Source organism: Tubulanus polymorphus, chromosome 4, assembly GCF_964204645.1.
Source record: "Tubulanus polymorphus chromosome 4, tnTubPoly1.2, whole genome shotgun sequence".
NCBI classification, from domain to species: domain Eukaryota; kingdom Metazoa; phylum Nemertea; class Palaeonemertea; order Tubulaniformes; family Tubulanidae; genus Tubulanus; species Tubulanus polymorphus.
The window spans coordinates 20,267,514-20,281,252 of NC_134028.1; the positions used below are offsets into that span (position 1 = coordinate 20,267,514).

Consider the following 13,739-nt stretch of genomic DNA (forward strand, 5'->3'; position numbering starts at 1 on the left):
ACGTATGAGTTATATCAGAGCACAAAGAAAACAGAATTTATTTGGAATTTGCGGTGGTGAAAGTGGTGATGGTTGTCTGAAAATGGCTCGTAGAATTGAGTCGAAACATCGCTACGGTTTTAGTTTTTCTTCATAATTGCGAGTTTTTCTTCATTTTATCAACTCTTTCAGTGCGTCTACACCGCATTGCAGTGTATAAATTGGTGATGGATTTTGCTAGTACACTGCATTGCAGTGTATCCATGTAATCAGTTAGTTCTTACATCAATTGAAAAATGGCAGCATCGTAAAAGATGGTGAAATATTCGCAACTAATGGTACAACGTGCCAGGGTGTAGACACAATAGAGCGGTCTGCCCATTATACAACAAAATTGGGGAAACTTTTTTAACTTTTCAAATTATGTCCAGCACTTTTGGGTATCAGATAGTCAGCACTGAAAGGGTTAATAGACATTCACTTGTCCACAGAAACCACAGTGGTAAATGGTTGTGTCCTATTTTTACAGAGTTGATTTGAATATGGAGGACTTTGATAAAGCTTCTTCTATGTAAGAGAAACTTGAATTCAATTGATTCAATGATAAACGTCTTTTAATCGAAAATTTTCATCAATTTTTTCTCATGATTTTCTTTCCGTTGGTTTCGAGTTTCTGCAAACTAAACACACACACATCGCGTCCAAAAAAACACATTTAAAGTTTTGATAATAAGGATATCTATTTCATCATCAATTTAAAAAGAATACAAAATTACAAACGGAATACATGGAATGAATTGTAGAACTATGAAAACTGTGTTTTCGAATGAACAGTTAGCTTAGTAAAAGATGAATAATATAACGATTATATATAACATAATGATTATGATTCATTGTCTTATATAGCGGCGTACTAATTGAATTTCATCGCAGCGCTTTACTGAGTATAAAAACATAAGAATCATTAAATCATTAAGATACAATAAAACGATGAGAAATTAAGTAGATATAGTAGATAATCACACTTCAAATCCTGTTCTAAAAAGGTAAGTCTTAAGAGAACGTTAGAAGTCATCAATTGGCTTTCCCTGATAGTTTGAGGAATAGGTGAGGTGCTGAGATCATAATTAAAAAGCTCTACTTCTATAATTTTGTATCGGCAAACATTTGACGTATGTTTTACATTGTTATTTTTTCGTAGATGTTATTTAAATCAATACGATGAGATGATGTATTATTTAAGGTAAAACATTGTTATGGGTTTTAAGGTGACTGAGGTGGCTTGCTCCCCCACCTACAATACCAGGTGACTGACTCCCTTGCTAAGGTGCCCTGGTTAATTATCCCCATTCTGGATTGGATTTCAGACGATTCCTGATATTTTAGATTTTAGGTGTTTTTAGAATATGATCTTAGTTTATGTTAAGTTTAGCTTTTTCAGAACATTATACTTGCTTATGGCACTTATATTTTGGTTTGATTGGGTTATTTTGGGATTGATGGGCTATTTTTTCGTATCAATTTCCAATACTTTGCTTTCATTTTTACCTTGGTCTTTATCATCATCAATTTTAGATTTTAATTTTAGATTTCATTTCATAACATTGTTTGATATTGAAAGCAGGAGAAACTGTATTTTTTGAGAATTCTTACTTATTACTGGTGGTTTTGAAATTCAAATTTCTCATCATTCTCAAATCCTAGTTTTCTATATCTCTGATGAATATAGGGTTGTTTATAGATACTGCAGCTTATTATGGTTGATATGAATTTAGATCCTGAAACAAGAGTTTCACAGTCATGGCTTAGATTTAGATTTAAGACCAAGTTTAAGCCAATTTTGGTCCTTTGACCAATATAAGCAGACCAGTCTAAGCTCATTTTCGTTCTATAACCAATTTTAACAACTTGAAAGAAGTCTAAGCTCATTTTCGTTCTAAAACCAATCTAACAACTTAAGACCAGACTAAGCTCATTTTTGTTCTATGGCCAATCTAACAGCTTAATCCAGTCTAAGCTCATTTCGGTTCTAAGCCAATGTAAACAATTTAACGACTAGTCTAAGCTCATTTTGGTTCTATAACCAATCTCTAACTACTTGAAACCAGTCTATAAGCTCATTTCGGTTCTATATATAACCCATCTACGAACAAGACCAGTCTGCACATTTTTGGTTCTCTAGCACACAATTTAAGACCAGTTAAGATTTAAGACCAAGCATTTGCATATTAAGTCATGACTGCAATAAGGCCCTGGGGCCAGTTGCACAGTCGTGACTTAAGTCTTAAAGTGGTCTTAAATCTTAAGACTGGTCTTAAGTTGTTAGATTGGCTATAGAACAAAGTTGGTCTTAGACTGGTCTTAAGTCTAAGCCGTGACTATGCAACTGGCCCCTGGTTCTTAGAGTTGATTAGTTGGCATTTAGATTGAATGTCGGGACCGAGATCAAATTTAATTTCTCGCACATTCTCACGATTTCTGTTTTTATATTTCATTTTCTATGTAAATTCACCGTCGCTAGCGATGAAGATGGCAATCCAGTGATTATAGTGAATAGTGACACGGACATAACAACTTCGGACATCGAAACATTACGTTCAGCGGCTGCAGCTACATCTATCAATCGCAACGGACATGCACCTGTGTAAGTTCAGTTCTGCGCACCTGATTTAAGTTTCTAGTTCCAGTTTTAAACGACTCTTTATATCCACGATGTGTGGACTTGCCCAATTTTGTCAGGACAGTGGATAACTGACATAGTGATATATATAGCCAAAACTGCTTTGTTATCGTTATCATGGTGTTTTTCGGCAAACTGAGAGACCGAAATATTTGTTCTTTTCTAGTATCGACGCTTTATAAGTAAATTCTAGAAATTACTGTTTAGATACAGAATTTCTTTATGCGGTTGGTACACGCAATAGTTAGGATGATTTTAAACATTGCAATACGTACTCGTATGATTGCCAATTGTTAACTGCCTCTCCCTCTGCCATTTATGTGTATAATGTATGTGCATACTTTCGACGGTTTCTAACCCTTCACTGAATTCGTTAAGAATAGTTTCAAGTGTGTGTAAATCAATGAACTGATTTGTTAATGTATGAATTGTTTCACGGCTGCTTGTGCTTGATACAGTGAACAGGAATCTAGCTCCGGTGATGAAAATACACGATTATGAAGTACGTTTGAATCGAACTAAACCTATGGATTCGGTTCCATAGTTGCGACTTACGCCGCGATCGCATAAAGACGATTTGGCCTGTGCCAGATTCGCGGCCCGTATCAGGACCGAGTCAAATACTGAACGATGCTCAAACAAAGGGTAGTGAGTCATTTTCGGAACCAGTAGCAATTCTCAAGTAATTTGACCTGTACTAAAATTAGGTTGTGATCTGACGTTTTTGGTTGGGCCAAACACGCACGGGCCCATTTGGCACCCCCGGGAACAATTGTTCAGGAACTAAGTTGGCACAGGACAAATCTGGCCCAGGCCAAAAATGCTGGTGTTATTGGGGCTTTTGAGTTAACTCAGAGTCAAGACGAGTTCATGATTCAACATTAGAGTCAAATTATAAGCCGGAACTTTGGAACTGGGTTCTGTCGTCAAACTCAACCCAAATCACCCTTTTTCGAATCATTTTTCGACAGATTTTCAATGGTTATTTTTACTTTGCTCTGATAATTATTCGTTGTAGTAAAAACACATCACGTGTCGAGATTTATATTTTCAGCCATTGTCGTCCTGAGCGCAGTGGTATCTCTGTGCTGGTGTATCATACCTTCAAATGGCTATACTGGGTTCAGGTGTTCAAACCAAGATAGATTTTTGTCTGAATTATTAATCTGTCTATTGCTTGAATGCGTCGAATTGCGAGTAATTGAAGGTATGGTATGCGTAAGAGTACCAAAGCCTCGAAGTTTCAGCATGGACACTACAAACAACACCCCTCCCTAAAATTGATCTGCATGTTCAATTTATATGTATGTGTTCACACTTGCCAGTTATATACATTACATAAAACATTTTGAGCCAGGAACACCCTACCCTGGCCCCCGCCCTGTAGCCCTCCCCTCATACATTTTGGAGCCCCCAGCCCCGAAGCTCCTCTGACTTGAGCCTTTTTCCCATGCGACTTTCCGAATTTTGAGCTACGTAAGTCCCCCAAATCCCCCAAAGTCACCCTCTCCTCATGAATCTCAGTTCTCCATCGAAATTCACATAAATTGATTCATTGATTTATTTGCTGTTATTCTAAAGGTTCTCAGATATTCCCGAATCATTCGAGCAGAAACTTGTGCTGCCATCTATTATCATCAGTAAAACTGCTGATAACGATTGGCCGACGATTGCGCGTAAAATGGGCGTAACCGAGGAAACGATCGATACATTGTTGTCGAGCGATTACGATAGTTGCCTGTTGTTAGATACGATTACGGAATGGGACATGAGACGTTTAGGGCTCGTTAAATCGCAACGTAAAATAATCCGAGGTGTCGTCCAAAAATTACGCGCTAACAACGGCAAAACAAAGATGGCCGCCGCGATGGCTAAATACCGCCAACGTGACGTTATGATTGGTAACGTTTTTTTTTTGTTTTTCGATGTCTTATTTCTTTATTTAGTGTTTTATTTACGATGCATTGTTGCCAGAATGTTGTGTATAGATTGTTGGACTGGTTCAGTCGGTCATTGCGCTAGGATCGGACTGGTCACCAGTTATTGTCATCAGTATTCTCAATTTCAGTTATACTGAAAAATTCTGGATCCAGTTCAACAGTTGTAATTGTAGATACCTATACTTATTGCAGTGGGCCTTATTGAAATGAACACATTTTGGGTCCTGAACCAGGCCTGTTCCGAGTTTTTTTGAGGGGCTGTTCTATTTCTAAGGGCACTTTGTCACCATGAAAGGGGCACTTTCCTATTGAAAAAAGGACATCTTACATATGAGTACCTGAATGAATCATTTCAGAATGGATTACTTTTCATTTTCCAAAAAACATCAAAATTGTATACAAATTTTGAAATATCTTGACAAAAATTTTTCAACACTGATTTTTTGAAGGGCACTTTGAAAATTTTATGGAGTTTGTTCGCTACCCCCAAACTGTCTCTCGGCGCGGGCCTGTGAACTGGGTCCTGATCTAAATAAGTGAATTTTGAGAATTCTGATCTATTTTCTAATCTCTATTTCGTCTCTCTATCTCCTTCTCTTTAACAAACTGTTTTAGCCGCTGTAGAATAAGTGACTCTTTTTAGGTTAAGGTCAGGGATGTGACACTGCGAGTTTCTTTATTTGTACAACAGTCAGTGATGGAAAATTACGCGATTAGGAACTTCAATTTCAGACTGAATGATAGATACGTGCTGTATATCTTCAATGAGAGGCTTGATTTTTGTTAGAACAGGTGCATAAGATTCACATTACATAGAGTAGACTCCACCTAAACCGGTACCGTCTATCCGGTAATACGTTCAATTCGGTAAAATTAATATATATCCATTTTCTACTGTTTTTCAATACAGATATCACCTAATGTTTGGTAATGTAGGCATGGAAACATATTTTTAAACTTTCAAATTATGGAGTCAATTTTCTCTTTTTTAACCCCTTTCAATGATGACTTTTTGGATATCCTTCAATGAAGTGAAGAATGGATTGAAAATCCATGATTGAAAATCCATGTTTTAGGTCCACTGCCAGTGCTTTCTGGTCCTAATAAGACTTCTATGAGGTATGTTCCACCACAAAACTGACTGAGATGCCACCTAGTATGCTCTCAAGTCAAATTGAAATAGACATTTGTCCGGTATCACTCTATTCGGTAATCCGCCTCATCCGGTAAAATGTTGACTTCATTTCGGCCGTTTATTCAGCATCTAAAGTGGTAAACCGTAAGGGCACTTGACCAAAATTACAACGCTATCGACCTTCTATCTCTGTCGGTGATTCATACTAGGCCCTATGTTACTACTTCATTGATCTGTAGTTTTCATTCATACGCAATCGCGTCAGGAGTGAACCAAAGCGAAGGAAAGTCTCGTGAAATGCATGAAATGCGAAGACTTTTATAGCAAGGACTTGTGTCTGAAATTTAATATAACGAAGCAAACCCGCAGCGATTCGCTAATATCTGATCGTATGAGATACTGAGGACCGCTGTTAGGTTCAATGATTCCATATTTTTATCCATTGATCGATTTTCGCGGTTCTTCAAATCAGTAACCGTTTAATTCGGTAAAAAATGATGGTTCCAACTTCACCCGATTAGGCGGAGTCTACTGTAGTGTCTCAAACATGGATGTACCCCCAACCTGGATGCACGTATCCCTCCCATGATGTCCGGTTTTCATCTGTTTTTACTAATCAACTTTAGGGCTCTTTATTTTTGCAGCCGGGCTAAAAATTCCCTAAATCCCGTCGCGCGATCATCCGATTCGGAGAAACGCCGTCGCGATTTTAAATGCCCGCCATTAGTTCTCTGCTGCATTTGTCGTCGGGAACAACGATCTGAGAAATCCGATACGGTTGCGACAGTTACGTCGCCCGTTGAAAGCGCGTCCGGTTATTTCGAACCGGAGCCCGATTACGACGAGGTAGTTTTAACGATATCCGTCCGCTTTCAGTCGTGTGATCGTTTAGTAACGCCATCTATTGTCTATATTGTACGTTATATTTTACAAATTCTTACGTATCATAATTTTCAAATCGCATTTTTCTGATTCTGATTCTGTACCCAATCTTTGAAATAATCGAGTTTTTCCCTAACCATTGCTGTTCCACCATCAACATGATTAGATCTTATACTTCATTATCAAAATATTTCTTATGGTAATCAATGTTCTATCACATTTTTAGGATTCCATTTAGTACATGCGGTTACACTACAGGCAGTAACTGGACTACCATATCGTCACTTTAAAAAGTCCATTCGAATCAACCCCGGTAGTTTAAACAGATTGCCACCCCCCCCCCAAAATCATTATTCAATATCAAAATCAACTGGTTTTATATTCATAAATGTTCTACTACAGTCACATTTTATTCCCTTTAATCAAGTTTGTTTTTCTCACAAATATCAAATATTTTTGGAACATTCTCTTCATTCTCTTCGCGTCATTTTGTCTCTTTTCTGATATGTAATCAACATTTTCCATTTGTAAGATGTTTATATTCGATGAAATGGTGCCTTGCCGCCATCTTTAATTTGATATAATTTAATTCACCGTATGGAGATGTACCCATTTAATTCACCTATGGAAACACGATTCACTGATATTGCATGTCAATTTTTCATGTTATTCTGTGTTTTCAACAGGACAATTCTGTGAGGTAAAATAAAATTCAAATCCATGTTACTCCTTCCACTTCACATTACGACAATTCATTTCTACGTTTCGAATCGTTCCGATTCAAGATACGGAAATGAATTGTCTTGCAGTCAAACCTCGCTTAAGTCGTCATCAAATGGTACGATAACCACACTCAAACGTGGTGAACAGATGATAAGATAAATCCCACAATTTACAAATTAAAAGAAATCTAAAATCGAGAATTATTTATTGAAACAATCTAAAATATAAGAACACAACGTTTCGATCTCACACTAGAGATCATCGTCAGATGTGTGACTCATCTGATGACCATGATCTGTAGTGTGAGATCGATACGCCGTGTTCTTATATTTTAGATTGTTTCAATAAATAAATTCTCGATTTTAGATTTCTTTTAATTTGTAAATAGTGGGTTTTTATCTTATCATCGTCATCAGATGAGACGTCATATTGTCGAGGTCGTGTTTATTTTTGAGACGGATTTTAGTCGGAATTTGGATAAGATGCCATCCAAGGCTTTAACAATGACAACTTAGGCTTCAGTTTGACTGTTTAAAGAGTATTTTTAGAAGCTTCGCTTTGGTTTTAATGTCATTCTGCTGAAACGGTGCTTTAGAGTAACCGATGCTTTTAACCGCTATGTAACCGAGTATAAACTGTCGCTTGTGGTGCTCGAAGTTTTCAACTCGTAGTTTTTGGGAACGGAGTACATTTGTCTAATTAGGGTCTTCCTGCCCGGTATAGGGCAAATTCCAGTTTGTACAATTTTGGTGGTTGAGTCTGTTCATTTTGCTCAAGTGATATGTGTTTTTGTTCTGTATTGGTTTAGTTTATTCAGCATCAGGCTACAACTAAAAAGATCTCGGATATTTAGATCTTTAACGCTTTTAATTTATTGAGTAAGTTACCCAAAGTGATCAAACTTTTGAATCTGTGGCCACCTGACGTACCTACGTATAGGTTTTGATTGGTCTTATGTCACCTGATCCACCCCTAGGGTTAGTCCGTATCCGTACAAACTAACCCTGGGTTTAGTCAGCTATTGTAACCCTAGCTGCATCAGTTCCAGGCCAGTGTACTTAACCCTAGGGTTAGCCCATTGCTGGTCATTGCTGACCCATTGCTACCATCCGTAGGGTTATTGAGTAACCCCAGGCTCATTCCATCAGTGTGGAGGCGGTATAGTTAGGGTTACACTAGCTGACTAACCCTAGGATTAGACCATCAATCAACTTGATCAATCACACGATACAACCTGACCACACTTGCTAGAATTACCCTCTCTTGAAGAAGTCAACATCTTGGCTTAGATCCAAAAGAGAAACCCAAATTTTTTAACTAAGAGTTAAACATATGTATAGTTATTTGAAAATGTTAATTACCTATGTAAATATTGATTTACATATTAAGTGGATGTGATTAATAAAACTAAACTGATGGCAGAGTGGCCACTGACCCGGAAAACCTGGAAACTTAGGGAATAAGAGAAATCAAGAAAAAATCAGGGAATTTGACAAGTTCAAATTTCTCTGATTCACTCACTGAAATTTTGTGTAATCACATGGAAAAAATCAGGGAAAACTCAAGGGATTTGTGAATGGGCAGAAAGTGGCCGGCCTGTATAGCTCAACTCATATTCCCCTGTTCAGAATTAACAAATGACGTTTTTTTAGTGAACAAGAGTGGAAAGAAATATATTCTAATTCTTGATCCTATTTCTATTAGTCAGAGAATCCGAAATCATTCACCAGGTGAAATAATAGAAACTACGTTCATGTTTATGAACGTTCCCGGCCAATCAGGTTAGGTTTATGATAATCTCCCGAAGCGTGAGCGTTCATTCGATTCATAACAATCAATATCAAATCATTTCAATAATACTGATTAATCGTGATTTATTTTATTAGTTAATTGAACGTACTGAATTTTAAGTGATTTCTTCCTGTAAATTCGTAATTATGATTTTTGTTATTTATCACATCATGAAATCAAAGAATCATTTGTCAGATCTAATCAAATACAGTGGACTATGTTTCTTGCTTGTATTTGGACCAAATCTAGCCAGGGAAGGATCCAGCGTGCCCCTGTATTTTTTGGTGAGGAAAGAATTTTTTCACTATTGTCAGAGCCACTATATACACTGTGTACAAAAAGCTAGTTTGCTGTAGCCACAAATTTGAATTGCAAGAAGGAGGATTGACCGAATCTTCTTCATCTAATGAATTATTTTCCTTCTTAATGCATGAATGACTATGCTCAGAATGCACCCCATTGAGCATCTATTATTCCAAAGTTCTCTAGGGGAGGGCGCCAAACCCCCCAATCAAATACAGTGGACTATGTTTCTTGCTTGTATTTGGACCAAACCTAGCCAGGGAAGGACCCAGCGTGCCCCTGTATTTTTTGGTGAGGAAAGAATTTTTTCACTATTGTCAGAGCCACTATATACAATGTGTACAAAAAGCTAGTTTGCGCCGAACCCCCCCCCCCCCCCCCATGGCTTAGTGCCTCTCGGTGCGGAATGGCTTGCCATTCAAGTAGCGCCTAAATGCTTACATTTGCGCACCCTTTTTCAAAATGCTGGGTCTGCCCCTGCTAGTAAGAGTTTGTGCGATACACTAGTAAACTGAGTCTCCACTGAGATTGGATGGAATGAATACCCCGCGAAAGTTTTAAGAAATTGACTTGATTAATAGCATTTTACATCTGTATTAATCCAATAAGTAATAATAAATGATTTACAATGAGAGAATGGCGTTTTAATGAACCTAAACTGTGGTGGTATTTACAGATATTATATATTTTGGTATAGGCAGTGATAGATGGTTTGAAATAGGTGAAACTAAGGTTTAGAAGGTAACTCCTATATTGAATAGATCCTGCAATCAATGAACAATCATTACGAATTCATTAAAAATTTTTTTTGAATATTAGCTTTTCCGTAATTTAGGGATCGAGGGGTCTAAATGAATAAAAAAGCCTGATTTAGTGTTTGCCTCCCTATAGACTCCTATGATACGTAACCTGCTGCATGTTTCTAGTTTAGAATTTAACTGTTTTATATCTTATATTTTATGAATTAATCGTTTGCTTATTAATGACCGCTTGCTTGGGTTACATTTATCAAAGCAGTTTCCTAAAAGAAATCAAAATTCACCTTAATTTCTGGTAAGTCAAACAGTAGACTGCGCGCTTGCCTCGAAGCAGATTGTCGCTGTTTATCGTGTGCCAGGGTAACCAAGTACTAACAATTTTCCTACTCCAATTCATGTCATGAGAACCCATATCATCGCTCCGACTGCCCCCGAAGCAAGCGCAGACTACATCATTTTCGAAATGTCCAAACAAGAGTTATTGGCTATTCCGGGATAAACTTCTTTTGAAAATCGCACGGAGTTGATAATAATGTGAAAATATACCCTACATACCAGGCACGGATCCAGGATTTTTTCCAGGAGGGGGTTCACAAAAAATATTAATGTTAAACTTCCGACTAATATCTCTAATGATAGGGGGCCTATATGGCATATTGTTTGGCCAAACATTAGCTGATATGGTACCGATTACCTGGCACTGTCCGCCCGCTTTGTCTTGAGTACGTTTCTTCAAGAAAACAATTTTTTGGTAGCTGAGCAGGGTCACGACCTGAACTCCACCCCTCTGGATCCGCGCCTGCATACGGGTCAAAATATCTAATATATAAGTATTTTAGATTCTTATTTTAAGATTTGTCTATGGGTATTTCATTGTTATGTTAACTCGGGGCCAGTTATATAGACCGGTATCAACTTTAACCCGGTGTTTAACTCGATTGAAAGTGAATTAAGTTAATCCCCGGGTTAAAGTTAACAACGGTCTATAAAACGGCACTTAGGTTTATATTATTTATTCATTCATCGAAACTGCTCTGAGTTTTTAAATCCGTGTCTCTATCATAGTTCTCTCAGTAGTGGCTTATCTACGAATTTTAGCCTCTTTCCGTGTTGTTTCAATTCCCAAGTAAAGTGTAAATTCCGTACAAAATTCCACATTAATTCATGCCTCAAAACTAAGATTTACTCAAGTGTTGAACCCGAGTGAGATTACATTATAATTCCAAGCATGAACGAAATGGAGGCATTTTAGAATATTAGAATATTGGAAATAAAAAAAAGATGTTTTTTGTAAAAAGTGAAAAAGCTGGCACCTTGAAAATATTCGATTCTGCTTTAATTGATATATTTTTTATGAATCATTTTTTTAGCTATGCCAGAAATAAACTGTTAGCAAAACGGCAAAGTTTCGAAACGCAAGAAATTCGAATGGACCTCGAACACGATTACTACGAGACGTCCACCGATCCGGCCCCGCTGTCGACAACGCCACCTATGTACGCGATCGCTAAGGCGAAAATACCGAAGGATAAAAAACGATCGAAAGTAGCTTTTAAAGACGACACCGGGCGGCGCCCTGAGCACCCGGTCCAGACGCGAGCCGAGGCTCAAGGCGTAGTGGAAGATTATACTTACGAGAATCCTAGTTTTACCGATAATTCGGGTTTGATTACCGCCGGATGTTCGGGGACTCCTAAAACCCAATCAGCACCCCCTATACCACCTGTCGATTATGATAATTCAGTGAGTGATTCACCATTGAACTCATCACAAGGCTTAGGAGGGTGTTCTACGGACCACAGGCCCCCACCAAGTCCTAATCATATGCCTAATTCACAGAGTATATTTCAGCCTGCTATTATTCACAGTAGCACTACAGGTATTAATATTGAACTAGATGAAGGTATTACCCATCTCTAGATATTTCAGGGTTCAAAACCACGCCCTGTGAATGGAGGTATTCATGCCCTTGATTCAGTTGGCTCAGATGCAAAAAGTCTTTTAAAGTTGTTACATTTGGCTATACAACCAAGATGAGCTTAGAGACTGGTCTTCGTCGTTAGATAGACTATGAAACCAAATTGGGCTTTGACTTGTCTCAAGTTGTAGAACAACCAAGATGGGCTAAGACTGGTCCAAACAGTTTAAGCCTTGGCGGTGCAACTGAACCATAATGCCATAATATTAAGGATTTCATCTAATCTACAATTTATGATTACTCTTTTCAGTTCTGCGTATAAAATGTATTTATCACAATTTGTTACATACTTTTTCTTGTCACTTTTAAATTATTTCGCATGTCATTCGTTACAAGTTATAAGTTGATGTATTTTAAACATACAGAAACATTCCAGATTTTGATCTCACTTTTTTCCGTGTCTTAAACTTGTAAAAAAAGTGTATTGTTAACGTCTTGTATATATATATACATAGAGTGTAGATTCAGCCATTTTATTTGTAATAGGGGTCATTATTATTTTATTTTTATTATTTATTATGTACGCATTAGGGGAGGGGAAGGGGTCAGTGCAATTGCGTCCTGTAATGCATAATGTATATGAAAAAATGGCCGATTTTGCGTACAGAGGGGGAGGGGGTTGAAAAATTCAAATCTTATACGTACGTAATAAATGAATGATCCCATACCAGTAATCTGTTAGTTATTTGTCCAATGTGAATATATTCAAATTAAAGATCTGATTTTATTCCTAACTTTACAACTATATTTATTCATATATGTATTTAATGACCATGATATTCTATCGATGAAAGATGTAAATAGTATTGAAATTGTTTAAAGTTATAGAAATGAATTATGGATCTGTAAAAATTTTATATGAAGCTGCATTTTTATAATAATCATGCGTTTTATTAAAACATATTTTACAAATAAAATTGAAATAATGAATCCATGAGTGAAATTGTTGTATGGGTTTATCTAAAGAATCTGAGGATCAATATAAATTGTGTTTTACATAGTTATCTTTAATCAACTGCATCACGTTTATATATTTATAATTATATTATATGGTAGACTACTTCTAAATCGGTACTCCTGTTTACATCAATAACTGTTAATAAGATAAAAACTCACTATCTACAGATTACGATAATTTAAAAACAAGAATTTATTTATTCAATCTAAAATATAAAGAATACACGACTTTTCGATCTCACCCTAGAGATCATCGTCAGGTGTCACACCTGACAATGATCTAAACCAGTTTTTATCTTATTATCCGTTCACCATGTTTCAGTGTGGTTATCGTTCTATCAGTAACTGTTACTTGATAGGGTACCATAACAAAAACATCCTCCAAGTTCTAACTGTACTGATTTAGGCATTGTATTACAACTTAAAGAGCATCTAATTGCCCATTTCTCAATGTTTTCTCAGAGTTTGAAAGGAATTTCTGAATTTTGCTCAAAATAAAGGAGTTCTAAGCCTCTACAAATGCATTTTCCGTTGGGAAGCAGTTAAGGAATCAAGGAGTTGTAGGGACCCTACCTTAGTTACACTACAATAGTATCATCTTTACCTATTGTAA

The 13,739-nt window shown here is 36.9% G+C and overlaps 1 protein-coding gene across 1 annotated transcript in view; it reads left to right on the top strand.

Moving 5' to 3' along the window:
* LOC141904398 (cadherin-23-like) overlaps nucleotides 1–12,111 on the top strand; it is a 54,991-nt gene extending 42,880 nt beyond the window's left edge. Inside the window, exons 61-66 of the mRNA XM_074792982.1 lie at nucleotides 2,501–2,623; nucleotides 4,241–4,560; nucleotides 5,676–5,718; nucleotides 6,379–6,580; nucleotides 7,303–7,316; nucleotides 11,562–12,111. Coding sequence (XP_074649083.1) covers nucleotides 2,501–2,623; nucleotides 4,241–4,560; nucleotides 5,676–5,718; nucleotides 6,379–6,580; nucleotides 7,303–7,316; nucleotides 11,562–12,111 — 1,252 coding nt within the window. The remainder of the gene's footprint in view (nucleotides 1–2,500; nucleotides 2,624–4,240; nucleotides 4,561–5,675; nucleotides 5,719–6,378; nucleotides 6,581–7,302; nucleotides 7,317–11,561) is intronic.
* The last annotated feature ends 1,628 nt before the right edge of the window (nucleotides 12,112–13,739 follow it).